The following is a 25,065-nucleotide window of genomic DNA, read 5'->3' as shown; positions in this document are numbered from 1 at the left end:
GATGACTGACAATACACTGACACTCTGCTGTGTAAAAGAGAACAAGCAGAACTGAGAGGCAAGCCAGTGGAAGTACAGTTCTGTTAGTGAGACAACTTTAATCCCACTGACAAAGTGATGATCTTCTCATTTGTGAAGTTGCCTTGTATTGAAGTTAACAACAGGTTATCCTTCATAAATGTCTATTCAATCTAAGTGTTTATGTACAGAGAAATTAACAACCTTTAATTCTCAACATGTCATGAAGGTTGGTACACAAGCTGCAGGAGTAGTAGAACTTTCCTTCAAGTCACTGTGATTGTTAGGCCTATAGCACTTAAACCTGCATGTTGACCTTCTATGTTTGTTTCAAAGGCTTATTTATGGGCTGTTAAAGCAGAATCGCTGATTTTATTAAGTTTTTGGTAATTCTGGGGCAGGCATCTGGTGTTAAAATGTAGACTACGTATTGTTCAGCAACTGATCAAGAGTATCAAGACTTACAGGCTGCTGATGATTCAAGTGGCAACTGAAGCAGCCCCACATGTAATCTATTTTCATGAAGGTGGTATGAAGTGGGTGGTGTCCAATAAGCAAGACAAATATGTGAACCTTTGAGAATATATTAATAATTATATTATATGTTATATATCAATCTTTATTGAGAACAACCCTAACCCTAACCCTAACCCATAAAACCTCATAGTGATAGTGCAAAAAGTATGTGAACACTTTTTTTTGTTGTTGTTGTTTTTCTGAGGCCATTCTGTTGTTCTGGTGTTTTGGGTTATTGTCCTGTTGCATCACCCAACGTCTACAGAGTTTCCACTGATGTAGAGATATTCTCAGATTATGCTGAAGAATATTTTGAATCACTTGGGAATTCTTCTTGCCCTCAAGGTTTTATGGGCCCTCACTGTGACACTTCTTAGTCACAGTCCAAAAAACATTAGACCTGTGAAAAGTCTTTAATATCACTTTATAACCCTTTCCAACTTTATATAAATCAACAATTCTTGATCATAGATGCTGTAAAAACTGCTTTTGACGAGGCATGGCTCACATAAGCGTATTCTTCTTGTGCTGAGCAAACTCAAAAAGTTACAGTAGTTTTTGTCATAGTAGCTCTAGTCCTCTAAACTAATTTTCTTAACTTATGCTAACACCTGACTCCAATTGGCTTTTTTAAGGTCATTATTCAAAGGGGTTAACATATTTTTTCCACTTGCACTGTGAGGTTTTTATGGTTGTTATCGATAATAATATAAAAGATCTGAAATTTTTCTTGAAGTTTCATTACTGTTTGTTTACTTTAGGCAGATTGTATTTGTTAAATACTCTTGAAATAGATAAAAATCAGATCACATTTTACGATAAACTAATGCAGAGAACCATGAAATTCCAAAAGGTTCACATACCTTTTCTTGCCACTGTATATCCAACGGTGAGATTAAGGTGAGGAGATTTTGATGTCACTGACATAATTTAATCTTCCACCTATTGAATCATCATTCTTTCATTATTGTTATCATTATTATTAGTAGTAGTAGTAGTAGTAGTAGTAGTAGTAGTAGTAGAAGTGACAGTGGTAGTGGCAGCAGTAGTAATATAATGGTACATTATTATCTTATCTCAAACTCAACAAACCTTTGGAAGCAGATGTGTATAAAGAAAGTAAATGAGTCAACATACCAATTAACTAGAGCAGGAAACTGATTCATTATTGGCATCTAACCAGAGAATGATCCTGTGGTGCCCAATTTGCAGACCTTTATGTGCTGTGTAAAATGAATACAGAGATCTGTACTTACACAATAGAACATCCCACAACATGTCCGCTATTTGTATTCCAGCAGAGTAGAGGCCAGCCAGAAAGTTTCCATTAACACAAACACATTTTCCACTTTGCTAATAGAATTGCAAAAGGGTATTTCAATAATCTCATTTGCATTTAGAAAGACAATGCTCCACTGGGGTACAGGACTAGTGTTTAATGTGCCTCTATATGTCTATATAGATCTTCCATTAAACAACATCTCATCGGTTTGATGATATTTTAATGGGTTTACTTTCAACAACAACATTTTTAAGTGGACCCCAAAGTGAACAGCAGTGAAGCACAGCCTACAAGAACACCTGTATTTCCTTGGTTGCTGGCTGATTTTGGTGTCCCATGAGTGAGGTTGAGTAGAACGTGTGGGGGATGTGCAGCTGTGAGAGAAAGAGTGATGCCATACGTGAAAAGCTCAAACCGAACCCACCACCCACCAATGCTCGTCCTTTAGTTCAGCGTGTTTCAATTACCACTCCAGCATTTAGAGAGCAGAGCTGGCCGAAGCATCCGAGTCTCCAGTATGAGTGTCCAGTGGTCCCAAGTCATCACTGCGGCTGTGCTGCTCATCCTGGCAGTGGTCGGGATCCTGTTGTTAGTCCTTCCGACCGGAGGGGTGCAGATGCCTCCTAAAAACATGGTAATTATAAAAAGGATTTTATGATAGCTAGCTTAAGGGTAGGGCAGTGTAACTGTGATAGTAACAGAAAAGAGGCTTTTATTTAGCTCTTTCTTTACTTTCAAAACTCTAATGTGTAGATGGATTCCTTAAGTAAATGTCACTGCCGGGGTGATAGATGCACACAGTCCAGGCTTAAGTGCAAATGTAAAAAACATTAGTACAGTACAGGCTCTAAAATGAACTTGTGAGTGCAAGTAGCCTACACTGCCTAGTCTAAACTGAAACAGTAGATGTCAGTTTTAGTGGTTAAAGGGTATTAAACAGAAAGTGATGCAGAGGAAGACTGAGGAGGGAAGACAGAAAGTGAGATAAAAACAACCGCCTGTCGTCCTTTTTGTAATCTCACAGACACTTTGAAAATATGTTCAAAGGGGACATAAATTTTATTGTACCTGCATAATAATAATAATTGAAAAGAGCCTGGTGTTTTGAAGTTATCATTGCGAAAAAGCACACAAAAGGAGACAAAGTCAACATGGTTAAATGAGTTACATGGTCACCACAATACATTACAACATGTTGTCTATTAGTAAATTTACACTGGTTTCTGCGATGCCTAGAAAAAAAGAAACAGTTCAACCTTAAAAGGCAATACCCAGTAGCAGGTGCCAAGCTACTTGTGCGCCTTATGCTATAGCCATAGTCCGTCAATACAAGCAAGGTGCAAACTGAACAGAAGAAGCCTACATAAGTTGGACATTATAGAGTGGTTATGACTGCCAGTACAGTAGTAGATAAAATAATATATATAATTTTACCCCAGCTGTTTTTTGTTTGTTTGTTTGTTTGTTTGTTTGTTTGTTTGTTTACTTACATATGTTACCTGTGATATCACAGATATTAGAAATGTATTGTATGTAATGTGGAATCATTCTAGATGCAGGTTCATCACACACCTCCATGTCCATCTACAGATGGCCAGCAGACAAGCGGAATGGCACTGGTATTGTTACCCAGCATAGCAACTGTCATCAGGGCTGTTATAACAAACACTCCATCAATGCTTTTAAATCAATGTGACTGGTATAAGGTAGATAATAAAGACGCACAGTTGTGTCACTTCAACCTACATGAAAACCTTTAACTTACTGGACAAACATCTAACTAGCTTTCTGTGGTTAGCCTGCAGCCTGGGGGGAAGCGGGCTACTGCCTGAGAGGTCTTGTTGAGACAAACCAGTGTGTTGAGTAAAATATTTATAATTTTTCTTTAAAATTTAAAGCAGAATCATCATCACAGACAAAAAATTTTGACTGGAATTCATTTCAGGTTGTTATTTGGGTTAATTATTTTGAATTATTTATGCCTTAAGTATACAATAGCATGGACTGTTTGGGATAAATTTCTAATTCTACAATCAAATATATTGAATTGATTAATTGTAATAAGTAATGAGCAACAGAATCAGCAATTTGCAGCAACTGTTTGGGGTGCACCTCAACACATTCAGTTCCGCAGCCTCTCTTCAACATAAAGCAGGAGGAGCCAGGATTGAACAGCCAACCCCATGATTGCTCCACTATTGGTGCACAACCATGCTGCCTTCTGAGTCACAGCTGCACATGCAAATGCAATAATTAATTGAAAAAAATATTATATCAACCTACACTACAAATGAAACTAAAATCATCTACATAAATGCCACAAAATATACATGTTTTTTGTAATTTGCCTGACCTGACCCTTTTAATACTTGGCAGTCAAGGACACTTACTTTCCCTTCCAGGTCACCCTATAAAAACACATCCAATAACTATTACAGAACTGCTATTACAAAATTACATGCTGCATCTTTTGCAAGTTATGTTTCCAAGTGGTCCACCTCCTCACCAGCCCGTTCATGCCAACCTCGTCAGTGTCAGTTCCTCTTCTTGCTCTAGTTGTTTATCAAGTTCCCTTAAAAACACAAACCAGACTCAATATCGCCCAGGGGCACTCTTCCTTTAGGACAAGGAAGTTCCGTTTTTGAGAAGTTCAGATTGAGTTCTTTTAAAGCAGAACTACTTTCTCTGTCTGTTAAGGTGGAGGGATATCCAGCTATGGAGGGGGTCCTGGTGGTGCTGCAAAAAGCCTGGAAATATGTCATGAAGAAGCCAAATTATACACTCAGAGCTTCCTGTGCTACGGCCAAGACCAGTTCCTGAAGAAACTGATTGCTCATCTTATCACGGTAGTGATAAAAAAAAAATGTAAAGACTGACTGGCTGATTTGTGCTTTGGTTTTATACCTTGCCATAATCATTAATCCAGCTCATGGGGCATTCAACATCTTATTTTTAAAAAATCCACAGTCCTCATTCTTCGTAAAAATATATTACACAGAAGTCTGAAATAGACAAAATAAATTGATTTAGTAACAGATTTCATTGAATCCATATGGGCAGAAAGAAATAATACTACAATTTTCCAATGTACTTCTGACCTTTGTTTTAAGACAGACAGATAGACTTTGTTACCAAAATTGAACACCTAACAGCACTCCTCACAGAAATTGTTGTTTGCAGTACACAAGTATTTTTCCAAAGGTGAAGTGACAATTAACTCACCAATCTTGTGTAAATGAACTTGACTCTTGACTAATAACTTTTATCTATGTAGAATCTACTTATCTATTTATCCTGTTTTTGACTTTTTCAGACACAAGATTTGAAGCCTGAAGTGTCCCACCCCTGTTATCCTAAACAGTTCACCAAATCTATCAATCTAGGGAAGGATGTCTTTGATTCTCCATGCACAAATGACTACAGACCAGCCCAGTTTAACCCTGACATGTCTTTAAAATTAGTGGGCACAGGTGATTACCATTATTGCTATTATTGTTCTTGTGAAGCACTTTGTTACGCAAGTTTAAGTTTAAGTGCTGAGCCCTTTCTACTGTAACATTAAAACCACCAGGTAATTTCAATGTTGAATTAGATCTGGGTATGCTCTTGTCGTCTCGCCCCTGGTCTACTGCAACTACTTTAACTCACTCAGAGAAAGAGAGAGAGCCAGAGAGAGAGAGACAGAGCACATCCACAGACAATAAACAACTTTTAGTTGCAATTTGATATGTAAATTAATAGACATAAGACTAAGAGAGGTTCCCAAATGTATCATCCAGATAAGTGAAATCCTTGTAAATGTAATTCCTTAGTGTAGAGGGAAGGTGTGTGACACTCGTGGTTAACAAAGTCTCCTCTCATCTCCACAGGCATTTTCTGCCTTCTACTTCAATAACAGGAACCTCAACACCTTCGCCAAGCTCCCCATCACTTCCCTCAGTCAAATGAAGGAAGAAATCCAACTCATCTGCACAATGACCATCTCTGAGGTACTCTCTGGCTCACTTAGCCATATGCATCTTCGAATGGTCAGGGGGTCTCTGAGCTAAGTCCCTAATAAATCATGATTCTAAAGTTCAGTTTCAAACTATTAAAGATGCAAACAGACCATCAATTTGTCCCAAAAACTTTGGCACCATTGATGGTGGACATGATCAAAATGCTTTGATTTGACTAAGATTATGAAAATCCTAACAGATGAAGAATAATCCAACAAATAGTTCTGAGGAACACTTGAAGAATTTATGTGCTGTCTCCAATTACATCCACATCCTCTTAACTCAGGGGTACCACTTCAACAACTTATCCTTTCCTTTCATCTCTTTTGAGAAAAAGGTGAGGAATAAAGAAAATAAAGTAAGCATTTTGTTCATTACTGTTCTTGATTTTAATCTCTGTTATTACCATACCATGCTTCACTAAAATCAGGGTTGTCTATGACATCCTGTGGTTTCAATGGACCTCTCCTCTTGTGTGTTTTTGCAGGCAGGAGTATCTGTAGGCTGGACTTTGGGATACATGCTGAGTCTGAGCAATATGGTTCCAGCTGAGAGCCCTGGAATGATGAAAACTATGCCTTCAGGGGCATGGGGTGTCATCCTCCTGTTTATCTGCATTGCACTCATTGCAGTGAGATACTTTCTGATAATCTACAAAAACAAAGAACAAGGAGGCATGGTATAGGAGAAATGCTGCCATTCATATTCTTCTCTGAGAAAGTCCATACAAACCTTTCATGTTTCATTTAAAAAAAAAAAGAAAAATATTTGTATATTTTGCAGTACGTTTTTGCACAATGTTCATGGCAAGCTACATGCATGTAGAGGCTCATATATCAGTGTGTGGAAAATTAACTAAATAATAAATGTTTTTCGAAACATTCTACCAGTTCTGTGTTCACATTAACATTAAAAATTAGACATTGAAAGTCCAGCGCTGAATATTTACAGCAAATCAAACTGTGTTCAAATTAACATGTAACGATTTCCCACAGAGAACAAAATCGGAACCTTGTCGCGGCTAGTGTCTTTGACGGACTGTTTACGAAGTTGCAACGCAGGAAGATCGCTTTGACAGCGGAAAGCACAATGCGTTGATCTGTTTTGTATTAAGCGATCGTCTTTACTGTATTTATTCATATATAAGTCCGCAGATTGATGATTAAACCGAAAACAAAATGTTTGGGGGGCTGCCTGAGCTCGGGATATCCAACGGCGAGGACCTTAAAGAAACTCTCACCAACTGCACAGAGCCGTTAAAAGCCATTGACCAGTTTCAGGTAAGGTTAACGCTGCGTTACGTAGTTTACGTTTGTTTGCTAGTTACATTTCGAATACCAGGCTGTGGTCGTTTCTAAACTGTAACCTTCTGGTATTTGTTGATATTTAGCACTATTCGAGTGACAAAATTTAAAGGCAAACTGTTTTCCATACTCTGCCTTGCGTATTCAGTTACTGAAGATGGTAATGTATTTGTCGTTTAGTGGGGCGTGTTCGCGCTATAATGTCAGCATTGATACCAAAAACATTAGCAAGGTTATGTTTCTAGCTTATTCGATGGTTCGCCTGAACAGATGTGTGTGACTAGCTGTGGATAATCTATTGATGAGAAAGGAAAGAGATAAAGAGGAGATGGAAACTATAGCTAAGAGTCATGTTGTATGATACAGCGTTACAGGTTATGGGAGATGGTGTTAAACTTTAAATTACACAACACAAACTAGCTGCACAACACGAAAATGCAGAATGGCAATTGTATAGAAAACCCAACAACTCCATTTGAGCAAGCACTAGGCCACAGTTGAAAGGAAAAACTCCCTTTATCGGAAGAAACATCCAGCACAACCAGGACCAAGGTTAGGCGACCATCTGCCTCAACTAGTTGGGGTGAGTGGAAAGACGAGAGAGAAAAGAACAGCAGTCAACACAAAACAACAACAAGCAGGAAAAACACAGGGCAGGTTGGTAGGAAAAGTAACTTCACTATACAGTACAAATATACAGCTCCAAAGCCAAGGATACCTGCAGAAAAGTACAGAGAAAAGGCGACAAATTTTAATGACATGGCAATGGTGGCATTTGGCTATTGATAAGAGCAAACCAAATGGCGATTTCATCTTCATTTTGTATCTTGATCCACGAAGCAAAAGAGCAGCGGTGTATTGCAGAAAGCAGGTTTAGTGAAAACCACTGGCAGAATCAGGGAAAAATCATCAAATGTCTGTGGAGAAAAAAAATCAGGATTCTTTATTTGCTATCTTAGTTGTGGGTAAATCAGGATGGTATAGAGGAAAATGTAAAAGTGGACCTTAGTCTACTCTCTTTAGAGGAAAAACCTCCAGCAGAAACAGGCTCATGGTGGGCGGCCATCTGCCTCGACCAGTTGGGGTGAGTGGAAAGAGGAGAGAGAAAAGAACAGCAGGCAACAAAAACAACAAGGAGCAAGAACATTGGGAAGGTCAACTGGATTCTGGAGAGATACAGCTCTAAGCCGAGGATACCTGAAGAAATGTACAGAGAGGAGGAAACACAACTACAGGAGAGAGAAGACACAAAGTTAATGACATGCAATGGTGGAATGGATAAAGGAGAAAGGAGAGAGGAGAGGAGCCCAGTGTATCAATAGAGGCCCCCCAGCAGACTAACCTACAGTATATCAGCGTAACTAAGAGATAGTTCAGAGTCACCTGATCCATCTCTAACTATAAGCTTTATAAAAAAAGGAAAGTTTAAGTCTAGTCTTAAATGTGGAGAGGGTGTCTGCCTCCCGAAACTGAACTGGGAACTGGTTCCACAGGAGAGGAGCTTGATAGCTAAAGGCTCTGCCTCCTATTCTACATTTGGAAACTCTAGGAACCACAAGTAAACCTGCAGTCTGAGAACAGAGAGTTCTGCTTGGGAAAATATGGAACTATGAGGTGTTTAAGATAAGATGGAGCCTGATTATTAAGGGATTTATAAGTGAGGAGAAGAATTTTAAATTAAATTCTGGATTTTACAGGGAGCCAATGGAGAGAAGCTAAGGTAGGAGAAATATGATCTCTCCTGCTAATTCCAGCCAGAACTCTGGCTGCAGCATTTTGGACTAACTGGAGGCTTTTTAAGGAGTTATTGGGACATCCTATTAATAATGAATTACAATAGTTCAGTCTGGAAGTAACAAATGCATGGACTAGTTTTTCAGCATCAATTTGGGACAGGATGCTCCTAATTTTAACAATGTTATCAGGTGAAAAAAGGCAGTTCTAGAGATTTCTTTTATGTATGAAGTGAAGAAGATATCCTGGTCAACGATAATGCTGCTATTTCTTACAGTATTACTTGAGGCCAATACTAAGTCATCAAGGGTGAGAATGTGACATAGTGTCTCTGAGATTTTTAGGACTAAAAAACAAAATAACCTTGGTCTTGTCTGGATTTAGGAGAAGGAAATTGGAGGACATCCAGGCCTTTATGTTTTTTAGGCATGCTTGAAGTTTGACTAATTGATTAGTTTCTTCTGGTTTCATAGATAAGTATAGCTGGGTGTCATCTGCATAATAGATTAATTTAATTAATTATGTTACTCAAAATTCTACAAAAATTCACAGATGTATATAAATTCACAGATGTATATCTTTGAATTATATATTTATATATGTACATAAATATATAGAGGTGTATGACTTTCGAAAACATGTCATGTTAGTCATCATGTCAAATCAACTGAATTTGGACTCCAATCAAGTTGTAGAAACACCACAGCTCAATTTTGATTGCCATGGCAAAGACTGTGAATACTTATGTACATGTGATTTTCTTTTGTTTTGTGTTTTTTCATTTTTAATACATTTGCAAAGACTTCAAACATATTTGACTTTGCCATTATGGGGTATTGTTTCTAGAACTTTGAGGAAATAGGAATATTGGAATAAGACTGCAACATTACAAAAGGTGGAGTAGGTAAAAAGTTAAGTGCTGTGAATACTTTCTGGATGTACTGTAAGGCTACTAACATTTACCTTTTTATGCTCTATAAATAACTTATTATTCCTAAAGATGGTTTCAGTCAGGTAAGTAAAAGAAGCAGTACTTAAATACAGTGATTATTATCAGACAATGTAATGACATGACAGAAGATTTAATTGGTGTTAAATTAGTATCTGAATGAATCAGTCTCTGAATAGACCAGCTACAGCTGCAACTAATTCCAGAGTCTTTGGTGTGTTACATGACCACAGATGGAAAATGGCATCCTCCTGCCAACACTCCAGTCTGCTCTTCCTTTTCTTGACCTTCACGGAACACCTCGGCTGGAGTTCCACCAGTCTGTCTTTGATGAGCTTCGAGAAAAACTAATGGAGCGCGTTGCCATCATCGCAGAGGGCAAGGACGAGGACAGGTGGGGTTGTCAGTTTTTTATTTAGAGTAATATTTTCTAATGGAACTTGCTGTGATGCTATTGTGTATTTTTTTGTTGTTTTGTTTTGCATCTTCTTTCAGATACAGAAAGCTTGAGGAGCTGCTGGAGAAGAGCTTTCCACTTGTCAAAATGCCATCCATTCAGCCAGTGGTAATGCAGGTGCTAAAGCACCTGCCCAAGGTAAGTGTGTTCTGGCCTTTTTCTTTCCAGTTGCATACTTAAAATGGCAATAAATCACTATTGCATCAGTAGGATCAGTACAGGTCTGCCTGCACTGATGCTGGCCTACTCTCTAAAATACCAAAGTATTTTGCAAAACCTCCAGTCAGTTTGATTGGAGGATCATGTTAATTGGTTATATCCAATGCGGCTGTTGAATGATTTGCTGATTCCAGCAAGTACCAGCTTATTTATTCACTAGCCAAAGATTTGTATTTTTTATGCTCCTGTGCCTTACGTGTAGGGTTTAGTAATTATCACTGTAGTATTAACAGTGATTCCATAATAAAATCATAATAACATTATTAAAGAGAATTGTATGTATTAAATAAAAAACATATTAAACAATATCAGGAATCATTATTGAATCTCATTTGGCCAGTAAGAAAGAGCCTGTTGTTCCAGTTCCCTAGCATGCATTATCTTACTGGAAAAGCAACTTCATATGCAAAATATGTACAGTCTGTGTACATGTACAGTTTTATTCATAAACATAAACATAAATCGACAATCAATCTGAAAAACTGAAACATTAAACATGAAAAGACTGTGCTTCATGATAGAATAATACTCTTACATTGTCCCTGCTGGCTCTGTGAAATATGGCTCATATAATTTTGGAGGTGGTCAATTTATAGAAGGACAATGACCCCAGTGTTCTGCCCTCTGTTTAACTGCATTCACAACTCCTAAAAACTTATAGTTTTATGCATGGACCTTTGCAGTGCCCCCTTCTGGTCAGCCAACAGCAGTAGGTAGAGCTGGTATTCCCCTCAGAGTTACTGACAGGTGGTAGGGAACAGATCATCTTTTGCTCTTTTGCTTCTCTTTATTATGTTGTTGCCTTGGACATTATTTGTCAGTAAATATTTATTTCATCACCTTTTTAGATATTGCAGACATGTTATAGCTGCTGCATTGATATTTTCATTCAAATTAGAGATAAAATACAGTTAATTCTGAGCTATTATGGATTATTTTGGTGATTGCTGTTGTGACACAGCATGTTCTTATTTTAATATTAGAAAGTAAAAATTGTGTAAACATTATGCCTGTAAATTGTATTGTATTGTAGTTATTTGAGTTCAGTTTTACAGTAAGTGAGTGAGAGAAAGAGAAAAGGAAAGTGACCTCCTAGGACCAGACAGTCACCTGTCATCTGTCTAGCATTGAACAAGTTCAACTCTTTGCAAGGACAGTAAGCCCAGCCTTGTATTAGGATGGTTTGATGAAAATAAAAATAATGTAAATCAGCTACAATTACCTTAATACTCCCTAGTACTCAGTCTGACTGAAGATCTATGAGAGACTTTGGAGAACACTGAGATAGATAGATAGATAGATAGATAGATAGATAGATAGATAGATAGATAGATAGATAGATAGATAGATAGATAGATACTATCTATCTCACTGTTCACTGTTCTCCAAAGTCTCTCATAGTGGAGGAGATAGTGGTCTCCCCACCATTATGACACATTAAATAAAAAGTTAGCACATCATGTCACTAATATGCTGTGAAGCATTAATTTCTGTAGTAAATAATAAGTAGGCAGCAGAACTTGCTGAATTAAAGTCCTAACATTTTGCTTGCAAAAGATAAGGCAAGGACAAGAGATGTTGAAGAACTTGGATTTTGACCACATTCTCCCTCATCAGGTGCCGGAGAAAAAACTGAAAATGGTGATGGCTGACAAGGAACTCTACAAGATGTGTGCTGTGGAGGTGAAAAGGCAAATCTGGCAGGACAACCAGGCTCTGTTTGGAGATGAAGTCTCTCCCCTGCTAAAGCAGTACATTGTAGAAAAGGAAGCAGCTCTGTTCAGCAGCGACCTGTCCATCCTGCACAATTTCTTCAGCCCTTCTCCCAAAACACGACGCCAAGGAGAGGTAGGTGGCATGCATCAGTAACCCCAATTCCAAAAGGACCATTTATTATGTGCAATGTTACTAACTGTTGTTTGGACCCTGTAGGTGGTCCTTAAGCTGACCCAGATGATTGGAAAGAATGTGAAGTTGTATGACATGGTGCTGCAGTTTTTACGAACGCTCTTCCTGCGAACGCGAAATGTCCACTATTGTACGCTGAGAGCAGAGCTGCTGATGTCACTGCATGATTTAGACATCAGTGAGATCTGCTCTGTAGATCCCTGCCATAAGGTACAAACACATACAGTTGAGTAAGAGCTCCAAACACTTTGCTCCACATGTTTTTCATTTGTGTGTGTCATGTACTGCAGTTCACATGGTGTTTAGACGCCTGCATCCGTGAGAAGTTTGTTGACGGCAAGCGAGCCAGAGAGCTGCAAGGTTTCCTGGATGGAGTGAGGAAAGGACAAGAGCAAGTCCTCGGGTAACATGAGCAGACAGTTTAAGTTTCTGAACAGAGTACTCTACTCTGAGCAGTGTGTGAATTAATCTCTGTGTATTCCAGCGACCTGTCCATGATCCTGTGTGACCCATTTGCCTGTAACACTCTTGTTCTGAGTATTATGAGGAATCTGCAAGAACTGCTAAGTCAGGATGCTTTACCGAGGGTGAGTATACTGTGAACAAGGGTGCAGATAGTGTCATAGTATGCTACAGCTGGTACAGGTGGTGCAGCAAGAAAAGCAACTGGCACACATGGGTGGAAATTTAAATACTAGCTTCGCAAATGTTTTATGACAAAAGATAAGTACTTAGTATGGATACACACAATGTATTTGATTATTTATTTGTGTTTTGGATTTTACTCTATGAGTGCAAAACATAAGCAATAATAGAAAGTAGATCTTCTGTCATCCGGTATCCAGAAATTACATTGTATACTGATGAGATACAATGAAAAAAGAATCTGCTGGAATTTGCTGAAATTAATAAAACATATCTGAATTTATTTAAACAGTAAAATATTACATTTTCAGAATTGCTGAAAGTTGCTGAAACATCTAAAACACTGCTGAAATCAACTGAAGAGAAATAGGAATTGTTTTAACAGAGCTGAACTTATGCAGAAGAAACTGAAATAGTTGCTGGAATCCTTTTCTCAACAATTGCTAAAAAAGAAATCAAGGAAGCATCTACAAGCTTTGTTAAAATTATTAAAACATATCTGAATTAATCTAAATGGTAAAATATAACAGTTAAAGTTAATTTAATATTCCTGTATACTGACATTCTAGTAAAATTGTGCAGTTAACCAGTCACAAGGACACTTTGACATGTAAAGGGGAATCAAACCCCCAACCTAATGATTGGTGATCGACCTCTCTTCCTGTTGATCCACAGTTGCCCAACTGACTGAGTGTGTGTTAGTAGTTTGACAGAGCTCAGGTTAACATGGCTTTAATCTTGATCACATGACTGGATTCAGCTGTGTGTTGGGTAAGAAGGAGATGCTAACAGAAATGTCACTGATGTTGATTTATAAACAGCCTTGATCCTGTGACCTGACTCAGCCGATACAATGAAGACTGTTGGGGAGAGACGGAAAAATTAAAGCTGTTAAGTTTATGTTGTGCACTCAGATGAAAATTTAGAGACTATTCCAGCAAAACCATAATGGGTATTGCCAAAAAAGTGCACAACCTGAGCCAGTGAATTTTATGTTTGAGGACTGAAAATTGTAGTCACAGGAGCGAGAAATTGACGTGGTCCCTTCAGCGTGTAACCAGAATTTCAGAAGAAATTTCACATTGCGGGCAATGGGAGAGCTGTGGGGGACTCCCGTAACTCTGAGGTTCACAGAGAAAAATCTATCTATCTTAGTTTAGACAAATAGCTTATCAGAATCAGGACAAGTTTTACTACAATTTTGTGAGGATATTATGTAGAAAGAGGGAAAATTGTGGCTGACGGTTTATTGAGTAATAATTTGGTTTTCGTCCGAAGGTTTTGTTCATTCACTCCCATTATAAACTCAAAAATTAGCCCAAAAATATAATGCCACAAAAGCTGACAATGGAAAAGCCATTAAAGATATTCAAAATGAAATAGAAGATTAACAGCTTAAAGTCTTGAGACCTCTTTAAAGTTTGAATGATTTCATTAGGTTAAAGAATGGGTCAAGCTTGAAGAGGATTTCAAGAGTCTCTCCAATAGAGATCCATTATAAAAGGTTTCTGAAAAAAAACCCTTAATATCATAAAAAGTATGAATATTAGAAAATAGCTGTGTATGGAAGCTTAAAAGTTTTCTGAATGGTTTCTTGAATGCTTTTTTAGTTCTCCATTGGGCAAAAGTTGTGGGTAGTTAAGTTTTCATGAATGGTTTTCTGAACATGGTGCCATTTTTAAGTTATCCATTGGGCAAACAGTGCAGGGTGCAGACGGACGTCAGAAGACAGTGCAAAAACAGAACACAAAACACAAAACAGCAGCGACCAGTAGCGGAAATGAATACAATTTACAACTGAAGGATGGAAACATGTCAAATCTAGCGAGTGTGTGTGCTCAGTTCAGTTTGTTGTGTGTGTGTTGAGGAGCCTGATGGCTTGGGGGAAGAAACTGTTCAAAAGTCTGGTTGTGAGGGCCCGAATGCTCCGGAACCTCTTCCCTGATGGCAGAAGTGTGAAGATTGGGTGTGAGGGGTGGGTGGGGTCGTCCACAATGCAGGTAGCCTTGCGGATGCAGCGTGTGGTGTAAATGTCCGTGATGGAGGGGAGAGAGACTCCAATGATCTTTTCAGCTGTCCTCACTATCCGTTGTAGGGCCTTGCGATCCGAAACGGTGCAGTTCCCAAACCAGGCAGTGATGCAGCCGCTCAGGATGCTCTCAATGGTCCCCCTGTAAAATGTAGTCAAAATGGGGGGCGGCAGATGGGCTTTCCTCAGCTTCCTCAGGAAGTAGAGACGCTGCTGGGCCTTTTTGCTGATGGAGCGGGTGTTGAGTGACCAGGTGAGGTTCTCCTCCAGATGGACACCAAGAAATTTGGTGCTCTTGACGATCTCCACTGACGCTCCATCGATGTTCAGTGGAGAGTGGTCACTCTTTGCTCTTCTAAAGTCAACAACCATCTCTTTAGTTTTCCCAACGTTCAGAGACAGGTTGTTGGCCTTGCACCAGGCTGAGAGCTGATGTACCTCCTCTCTGTACGCTGACTCGTCGTTCTTGCTGATGAGACCCACCACAGTCGTGTCATCAGCGAACTTGATGATCTGGTTCGAGCTGTGCATCGCTACACAGTCGTGAGTCAGCAAAGTGAACAGCAGTGGACTGAGCACACAGCCCTGTGGGGCCCCAGTACTCAGCATGGTGGTGCTGGAGATGCTGTTCCCGATCCGGACTGACTGGGGTCTCCCAGTCAGGAAGTCCAGGATCCAGTTGCAGAGGGAGGTGGTCAGACCCAGTCGGCCCAGTAGTTGGAACCTTAGTGGAGGTGATATCAAAAGAACAATGTGAAAACACTGCAGTCAGAGAGAAATGAAATGAAACTTTTGTAAACTACTGTCATTTCATCATTTGAACCCACATTGTCCTTGTTTTTTTTCATCAGTCTTTTGTCTTGTTGCTTTCATCCTTTTTTAGAACAGGCTAAACTCTATATCCTCCATCGTTCATATGCGTGGTTTTGAATAAGACATAACAGCAGCTGTTTGCTTCTTCACTGTGGCAATGAGCTACATTAAGGAAGTACTATCTGCAGTGAGAAACAGAGTACCTGGTGCTAAAAGTTGAGTTGAGTTAACTTGAGCCGGCAATGAGTGGGGAAAAAAACTATAAAAGCCGGAGCACTTCCACATTCGTTTAATGTTAAATGTTTTCACTACAGTGCCCCTCACACTGTTTCAGAGTGTCATATCATATTATGTGTGTGCAAACAGGACAGTCCAGACCTGATGCTGTTGCTGAGGATGCTGTCCCTGGGTCAAGGAGCATGGGACATGATTGACAGCCAGGTCTTTAAGGAGCCTCGACTGGTAAGTACAGTTCAGTGTGTCACCTCAAGTGTGTCTGCGATCAGTTCATAAAGTCACCACCAAAAAAAGAATCTCTACCTGTGGGTTCAGCCTATCCAGATCAGAGCACAGATGATGAAGATGATGTTTTCAACCATAAGTTGTTGATGTTTGTCTTCCTCTGCTTCCACTCTCAGGAATTGGAGGTAGTGACCCGCTTCCTTCCAGCTATGATGTCGGTGGTTGTTGATGATCACACCTTCACTGTAGAACAGAAGCTCCCAAGTGAGGAGAAGAGCTCGCTGTCATACCCCACCATCCTGCCAGACGCCTTCAACAGGTAAACATTCAGAGAGCCTGTGTCAGGAGTTTAGATGAATGTCTAAACGTCACCTACTCTAGCGTCTAAAGGTTTTGTTCATTTGCTCCCATTATAAATTCAAAAATTAGCCCAAAAATATAATGTCACAAAAACTGTGACAATGGAAAAGCCATAAAAGATATTAAAAACGAAACAGAAGATTAACAGCTTAAAGTCTTGAGACCTTTTTAAAGTTTGAATGATTTCATTAGGTTAAAGTATGGGACAAGCTTGAAGAGGATTTGAAGAGTCTTAGTTCACTTTCTCTTTTGTTTTTTGTGTTCACTGCATAATTATTGTCTCCAGAGTGATTAAAAGTTTAAAATGTTTTTTAATGCATTTAATAAAGCTTTCCTTTTTTATATTTTTTACAATAAGCAGTTTACATATATTACTATGAGTTCTGGGAACTTTTTTTTTTTTTTTTTTACTATTCTGACATTTTGTGGAGTAAGTAAGGAATTGAATTAAAAATACAAGCTGGTAACTCTTTCAGCTCATGAATGTTATTAAACATGGAATATTCACATGTTTAATAACCACTGAAGAGAAGCCATGTTGCCAATTTTATGATTTGCTAGATGTCAGTTTTTTATAAAGGCATTGACAAAAAATACAGTTCAACATTAGCAGTAGTAATACTAAAGTATTTACAGCCCATTCTTTACAGTAGGAGACAGAAACACTAGCAACAAATATGTGCATATGTTGTTTGGATCACCAAGGCAGCATGTAACAAGGGGCTAGAATAACCAGGTGTGACACCTCAACTTGTTCATAAGGAGTAGGGCTATTGACAGTCGCTTAGGAGGAAGCCTTACTTATATCCTTTTTCAGCAAAGGGAATGTTGGTATTTGTTGGGGACTCATAGCATTCATTTTTACAATCATGGACATAGTGGTTAGATATCAAGTACATTAGTCTGTGTATTGTTGTTACTGTTTAATGTGAACAATCGGGAATAACAGCAGGATTTATGAGACTACTTCCAGGTATCTGGAAGTAGTCTCATAAAGGTATCTGGAAGTAGTATCTGGAAGTAGTCCAGATATCTTTGCTCCTTATGTCAGAAATGTCCAATGTGTGTTCTGAAAAATGCTTCTGTTGAGAGTTGTTGCCATTGTAACTGTTGTTGCTCCGCCTCAGATACCTGCAGGAGAACAGAGTGGCCTGTGAAATGGGTCTGTACTACGTGCTGCACATCGCTAAACTGAGGAACAAGAATGCCTTACAGAGGTTACTACCTGCACTGGGTTAGTGTGTCACTGCTCCTCGCAAGTTTGTGCAACATATGATAAATCTTTGAATATTTGAATGAATATTCTCTGAAACAGCCTACAGCACCACCACCACCCCCTCAAAAAAATAATATATAAACAAAAATATTAATTTTAGTCAAATGAAAGTCAGTTTTGACTTTGCATAGAGACGCTCCATTTTACTTGCTGAAGGCAGAATTGAAGGTAATACAGCCAAAATCAAACAGGAAGTGAAGACATCAGCAGTAAAAACCTGACAGAGCACCACAGAAGAACCTTAGCATCTGGTGAGACCTGGGGTTCCAGACTTAAGGCAGTCACTGACTGCAAAAGACTAGTTATGTTAGATAGTCCAAATCATTTTGAGATTCTATGAAGACAAACGTTATCCAGTATTTTCAATTCAATTCAATTCAATTCAATTGAGTTTTATTTGTATAGCGCCAATTTACAACAGAAGTTATCTCAAGGCACTTTACAGTGTAAGGTTTAAAACCTTACAGAAAATATTTATACAAAAAATTATAGAGAAAACCCAACAATCCCATTTGAGCAAGCTTTAGGCAACAGTGGAGAGGAAAAACTCCCTTTAGAGGAAGAAACCTCCAGCAGAACCAGGCTCATAGTGGGCGGCCATCTGCCTCGACCGGTTGGGGTGAGTGGAGAGAGAAGAGAGAAAACAACAGCAGGCAATAAAGACAACAACAAGCAGCAAGAACATTGGGCAGATGAACTGGATTCTGGAGATGTACAGCTCCAGGCCGAGGATACCTGCAGAAAAGTACAGAGAGAAGGAGACAGTGAGGAGGAAACACAACCAGCAAAAAAAAACCCTTTTGCTGGTTGTTTCATATCAGACGCATTGAGGTGGTGTACAGTGCCCAGATGATGTAAACTGTGTCTCTGTCCAAATACTGATAACCTGATTGTAATGCACGCAGTTCATTCATATTGTACCATTTTTTTGCCATAGTTTTCTTTTAATGGGAAGTATATTGCTGCCAGAGCAGGTTCTGTACAAACTGTGTCAAAATAACAGTTTGTTCTCTGCTCTTCATCCACAGTGGAGACCTATAATGACATGGCTTTTAGCGACATCTTCCTTCACCTGCTGACTGGACACCTCACCTTGCTCTCTGATGAGTTTGGTACAGAAGAGTTCTGTTCCGTTGTCTTTGATGGCTTCCTCCTTACTTCTTTTTCCAGGTGCGTTGATTCCAACTGTTATTGTTGATTGTTGATTCTGTTATTGCTCATCAGTAGTTAATGCCACCTACTTCATAGAGTTCCACACTGTTCAAACCTGTCACCAGCTTATCAAGCTTTACTATGTTCTTGAACTCAAATTTGTTGAACCGAAATATGTCAAATATTTTTTCTCTGTCTGAATATTTTCCAGTAAAGAGAACGTCCACAGACACACCCTCCGCATGCTGCTGCATCTACACCACAAAGTGTTGCCATCATACATGGAAACTTTGACGAAAACTCTTGAACCTCCAAAGCAGGTTGGTTTAATTTCTGCATAAAGTTTTTAAATAGAGTTGTAGTAATGGGTAGAATTAGGATCAGGTCTAAATTTTATGTAGTTCCATGGTGACATTTTGAAGAACTTGTGTCTCATCAAAAAGCAAGTCCTTTTTTAAAATGTGGCTCTAGCAACACACTGATGTCTGACAGTTGACCATTACATTCAGAGCTCATTAAACCAAAGCAGTAAAGTGTGCTGTGTGCTGTGTGCTGTGTGCTGTATGCGTGTGCGTGTGTGTGTGTGTGTGTGTGTGTGTGTGTGTGTGTGTGTGTGTGTGTGTGTGTGTGTGTGTGTGTGTGTGTGTGTGTGTGTGTGTGTGTGTGTGTGTGTGTGTGTGTGCCTGCTTGCTGTGAGCTGTGGCCCCAATGACAAATTTGACAGTTATTTTTATTCTTGCTTGTCAGTCAGTAAGTTGCTGTTGCTAAATGAGTTAGCCACAAAATAGATAACGTCACAGAGTATAAGTAAAAGATAAAAAAGGAATAACAAATTACTGTGCACAAGTAGTAGAGCAAGTGTTAGCTGGTCTCAGCCTGATACATACTTAGTGTATGCTCACATTTCAGCTTTAAAATACAGCTTTTTAAAGTATTGTATTTGCATGAAATTAAGCACAAACATACAGATGTCTGTAATTGTTATACTGTCACTGTGTGACTCTGTGCCTGCTAACTACAGTGCAGCGAGCCAGTAAAGGAGCTATACACCCAGTTGATGGAGAAGCTGGAGGCGCATAAGAAGAGCCCTCCACCAACCGATGAAACTCCATCCCTGGATCTAGGGCTGCACCCGGTGACCGTCCCTACCACCACCTCCACACCAACAACACCTCTCTAAAATCCAGCAGAAACAGGGATGAAGTTCCTAGTTAGGTACTCACTGTAAATACAGCAACTTGGAAGGGGCATTTTTACATTGATGTTTGTATGATTTTTTTTTTTTTTAAACCCCCATTGAGGTTTAGTTTGTTTAGATATTTGTCTCTGAGAGGGTCTTCCAGCTTTGACAGTGTGGTCCAATGGCAATTCGAGGGGGCATCATTACTCAGTACTTTTCTAAATTTTGCGCTCTTGCATTATTGTCCATATTTACAGTATTTTCATATGTAATTGAGTATTTGAATTTTGTGAATAAATGACTCCAATATTATATATTGTAATATATGATAATATTGATGATACAATTACCAAGTGGTATTCTGTGACAGGATGCAGTGCCACGTTTATGCAACACTCCTGTGTACGCTGAGACACCAAGATGAGAATCACTGAGCTAAAACAGAACAAGTCTAGTGTCTCTAACCTCATTGGGCAACTCCCCTTGTAGTCACACAGATAGTGTCAGTAACAGTCAGCGTATTTTAGTGGACTCAACTTACTGAGAACAGCTTCAGCTCAGGTAAGATCTCCTCAGATTACCTCTATATAAGCTACAGTTACCCACAGACGGGGTTTTACCCATCATGTCATTATGTACCGGTCTGTATGTAGATACATATAGATATGTTTGAACTTATACCAAAGTAAAACTTATTAGATGTATTTTACATCACAAAGAATCTTAAAGTGATATACTTGCATTAAATCAATATCAGTATTTCAAAATGACTATGTGGTCATTTGGGGAGAGTCTTCCTGAGTAATGTTTGTCCAATACATGCACAGTATATACAGTTTCTATGTATGTGTGTATGTCAATACTGCATCTCTTGTTGGCTCATTTCTCAGTTCCTTAGCACTGTTAGAACAGGAAGTGAGAGCAAGATCCCCTTTGAGTGCAAAAATCTCTATCCTGTAACAGTTACCGGAGCACTGTTATGCAGATGCCATACATTGGGAATTAGAGTAACATTTCCCGGACACAGCATCAACAAACACTAAAAAACAGAGGCATCAGAAAGTAGTTTGCGTTTCATTGGGTTGAATTATATTTGACACCTATCATGTAAAGTATGCTATCTATAGTCCTGAATTCTGACCAGTTAAATTCTATATAAAAACAACAAGCTCATATGAAATGTCATTAATGCAAATTGCATGTATGAAAAAACCCTATTTCTATTTCTTTCCCATGTCTGTCACGTTCACGTACATTTGTTAACATACTAGGAACTAATACAACAGTAGTCCTGTTATCTATCAAAGTTCATTAGTCTCTTAAATTTCCATTTAAGAAAGGTTGGGACTATATTTCATACTGGACTCAAGTATGTTTTGCTTTTAGGTATTTTAATATAAATATAATATTTTAGAAAACTAACTACAAAATTACTGCATTATGTGGTCGATAGCTTCTTGTAATTGCATTTAGATTAAGAGATGTTTCTAATCAGAACAAAACAACATTTGAAACTTTCTGTGGGTTCTTGTTGAATGAGGAAACACTGGAAACCACTATATCACGGTGCTGCCTGAGATAGACATCCTGCGTACTAAAACTACTACTGCAAAAATTGAGGCAAATTGATGTGAATATTTTGAACATTAATATGTGCTGATTCTTTCAGTCCGTCAGGAAAATTATATTTCATTGTATTTATCTTGCAGACGTTAGATATGTTGTGGTTTAAATTACATGGGACAAGGGCCGAGCTGCATTATACAGTGTGTACGGGAAGTGTTCAGACCCCCTTAAATTTTTCACTCTGTTATACTGCAGCCATTTGCTAAAATCATTTAAGTTCGTTTTTTTTCCTCATTAATGTACACAGCACCCCATATTGACAGAAAAACACAGAATTGTTGACATTTTTGCAGATTTATTCAAAAAGAAAAACTGAAACGTAAATAACGAAGGAGTGGCTTCACAACAACTCCGTGACTGTTCTTGAATGGCCCAGCCAGAGCCCTGACTTAAACCCAATTGAGCATCTCTGGAGAGGCCTGAAAATGGCTGTCCACCAACATTTACCATCCAACCTGACAGAACTGGAGGGGATCTGCAAGGAGGAATGGCAGAGGATCCCCAAATCCAGGTGTGAAAAACATGTTGCATCTTTCCCAAAAAGACTCATGGCTGTATTAGATCAAAATGGTGCTTCTACTAAATACTGAGCAAAGGGTCTGAATACTTATGACCATGTGATGTTTCAGTTTTTCTTTTTTAATAAATCTGCGAAAATGTCAACAATTCTGTGTTTTTCTGTCAATATGGGTTACTGTGTGTACATTAATTGATCAAAGTAATGAAAATTCACTTTTAAAGCTTATCCAATGCTACTAACTATCTAAAAGAAGTATATTAAAGTATATTTACATTTACATTAGTATACAAATTTTAAACACAAAAATTGTATACTATCAGTTTATTTTTTAAGTATCTGTCAGAGATATACAAGACAAAATTAAGTTGAATTATACTTGATGTATACTGTCAAATATACAGAAATACCCAGGATGCCTTTCAGCAGTTAAGCAGTTAACAAATTGTTGTGTGACATGGTGCTTTGTCATTTGAAGAAAGTAAGTCTGGTAGCTAATTCATTTTTGTTTTATAAACGTACAACTGTTAGTAAGCAGGGTAAACAGTCAACTTTTCTAAACTAAAACGTATTGAAAAAGTATAGTCCTAGTACATTGCCATTTGTTGTTCAAATAAATTGTTGCATACTATTTTAGAAGTTGCAGTAACACCAAAGCTGAGATTCCTACACATCCCAGGATTTTCATTTGCATGGCTTAAACTGATACCAATACAACATCGTCAAATAGTCAATAGTATAGGACATGTCTGTTTTAATGGAATGATTTTGACTTAAAATATGGCAATATGGTGTTAAGTCAGTATGTTTCAGTGAACAACTTGATCAGAGAAAAACTTTGACCGGTATCTTTCTAAACTATTGACATTACGGAGCAATCATTCAGCAAACATTTGGATAGATTTTTTAAAATACATTATCCCAGCCCTGATAATTAAGTAAGGGTCTGTTTATTCAGTAGACAGATTGGTACAGAATTAAAGAAGGAATCACCTTGATGGGAGGAGAAATGGACTCAACACAGATCTGAGAACCTCAGATATATTTTTATGAAATTCTAATTATTACAGTATGGAGTTATAATCAGATGGTTATTGATTTATATATGTTTTGCTTCAATTAAGATGTGACAAGTCAAACATTGTAATTCCATTTAAACACCCAAAAATTTTGCTAAATATTTCATTTTTAATATGCAACATTCCATTCTTTTCCCATATGTACAGGAAACAAGACGATCTCTAAGAGAATGACGCCTCTGGTGGTTTCCTCACAGTTTATAAACAGCAGCAATGACACGGGATTTTGTCTGGGGGCGAATCAGCACACATCCATCACTGTCCTGCTGTGCATCGTGTCATTCCTGGGCTTCCTCCTCAACTCCTTCAGCCTCTGGGTCTTCAGCTGCCGGCTGCCCAGCTGGACCTCTGGAACGTTACTGCAGTTCCACTTGGCTCTCAGTGACGCCATAGCCACCCCGAGCATTCCCATGATAGCTATATACTTTGCTATGGGCAGCGATTGGCCCTTTGGTCAGTTTCTGTGCCAGGTTAAGATCGCTCTGCTCAGTTCACATATCTATGGCAGCACAATATTTCTCACTCTCATCAGTATCCACCGCTACACAGCTGTGGTGCACTTTAACAGAAGCTCCTGTATGAAACGGAAGGAGTTTGTCTGGAAGCTGTGTGCAGGAGTTTGGGCTCTGCTACTGATTCAGGCTCTCATCTATGCTTTCATGCTTCCCCCTACTAAAGAGGGCAGTAACAGTCAATGCCTCTCTATTCATCAGAAGAATCTGACAGACACCTACTTTGTCATTAACTTCATCCTGTTCATCTTTGGCTTCGTGCTTCCTTTCCTTGTATCTGCTGTCTGCTATGGCCATCTGGCAAACACTTTAAGACGCCTCAACATTAGCACAGCTAAAGGTCTGAAAGTCAAGGTGAAATCTCAGAGGATGATAGGCATGTGTTTGGTGATATTTGCGCTGTGTTTTCTGCCTCTGAATGTGATCCGCACTGTAGGAGTTGTGTTAAAAAAATTCTACCCTCAAGAATGTCATATTCTTCTGCAGATCGAGACAGTGTACTATGCATGTTGGATTTTAGCAGGCGTGAACAGCTGTCTGGATCCACTGTTGTACTGCTTTGGATCGCAAAATTTTCGAGATGCATTCCAGTCTTTCAGGATTGGGCATGGAGATGTTCCAAACAGAAGTGATTCGGAATCGACTGCTAATCAGTTGTAGTCCTGCCTGCTAAGGCCTTGGAGTTATTGCAGATGGAAGGAACGGGCTTAGATCAAATTATGCTCCCTTAAATGCTCTACAAGCATTTTGTTGTTAAAGCCATTATTTGTAGCATTTGTTACATTGTCCAATGTCCTATATTAAAAGAATTGGTTTGTTTCTTGTTGTTTTTGCTTTATTTTCTACGTTGCTAAAGGTTTTGTCATTAGGCTATACAGCTTCCCACTGGGGAAGCCTGCCTGTCTTGCCACACAAGAAAGATTCACATTTACATTTACAGTACTGTGCAAAAGTCTTGAGTCAAAAGGTATTTATTTCTCTTTTCTTTTCTTTTCTTTTTTTTTTTTGCTTTTTTTACATTAGAAACAC

The 25,065-nt window shown here is 38.7% G+C and overlaps 2 protein-coding genes and 1 pseudogene across 4 annotated transcripts; all 3 read left to right on the top strand.

Moving 5' to 3' along the window:
- Positions 1-2,333: 2,333 nt before the first annotated feature.
- On the top strand, positions 2,334-6,499 carry LOC113150425 (annotated as a pseudogene).
- Positions 6,500-6,992: 493 nt separating this feature from the next.
- nelfb (negative elongation factor complex member B) lies at positions 6,993-20,614 on the top strand. The gene is made up of 13 exons (XM_026343468.1): positions 6,993-7,094; positions 10,035-10,195; positions 10,297-10,396; positions 12,095-12,325; positions 12,410-12,595; positions 12,676-12,788; positions 12,870-12,972; positions 16,239-16,334; positions 16,511-16,653; positions 17,822-17,928; positions 18,999-19,140; positions 19,334-19,442; positions 20,144-20,614. The coding sequence occupies exons 1-13, from the start codon at positions 6,993-6,995 to the stop codon at positions 20,300-20,302; spliced, it is 1,752 nt and encodes a 583-aa protein (XP_026199253.1). The 3' UTR covers positions 20,303-20,614.
- On the top strand, positions 20,250-24,855 carry LOC113150780 (P2Y purinoceptor 4). Of its 3 annotated transcripts, XM_026343471.1 has the most exons (3): positions 20,850-20,863; positions 22,222-22,439; positions 23,672-24,855. In XM_026343471.1, exon 3 carries the CDS (start codon positions 23,695-23,697, stop codon positions 24,694-24,696), a length of 1,002 nt encoding a protein of 333 aa, XP_026199256.1. In that variant the 5' UTR covers positions 20,850-20,863; positions 22,222-22,439; positions 23,672-23,694; the 3' UTR covers positions 24,697-24,855. The 3 variants fall into 3 exon arrangements, with proteins under 3 accessions (XP_026199255.1, XP_026199254.1, XP_026199256.1); XM_026343470.1 differs by lacking the exons at positions 20,850-20,863; positions 22,222-22,439 and adding an exon at positions 20,250-20,337; XM_026343469.1 differs by lacking the exon at positions 22,222-22,439 and having other exon boundaries at positions 20,708-20,863.
- The last annotated feature ends 210 nt before the right edge of the window (positions 24,856-25,065 follow it).

The sequence above is a fragment of the Anabas testudineus genome, chromosome 9 (assembly GCF_900324465.2).
Source record: "Anabas testudineus chromosome 9, fAnaTes1.2, whole genome shotgun sequence".
Classification (NCBI taxonomy): domain Eukaryota; kingdom Metazoa; phylum Chordata; class Actinopteri; order Anabantiformes; family Anabantidae; genus Anabas; species Anabas testudineus.
This window is presented reverse-complemented; position numbering and strand designations above follow the sequence as displayed.

What these genes read in the sequence shown, in the direction of transcription:
- nelfb (XM_026343468.1), top strand. Translation starts at nt 6,993, where the DNA reads ATGTTTGGGGGGCTGCCTGAGCTCGGGATATCCAACGGCGAGGACCTT. An exon ending in GAGGGCAAGGACGAGGACAG is followed by an intron (nt 10,196 to 10,296) that starts GTGGGGTTGTCA and finishes ATCTTCTTTCAG; the next exon opens with ATACAGAAAGCTTGAGGAGC. An exon ending in GAGGTTACTACCTGCACTGG is followed by an intron (nt 17,929 to 18,998) that starts GTTAGTGTGTCA and finishes CTTCATCCACAG; the next exon opens with TGGAGACCTATAATGACATG.
- LOC113150780 (XM_026343470.1), top strand. Translation starts at nt 23,695, where the DNA reads ATGACGCCTCTGGTGGTTTCCTCACAGTTTATAAACAGCAGCAATGAC.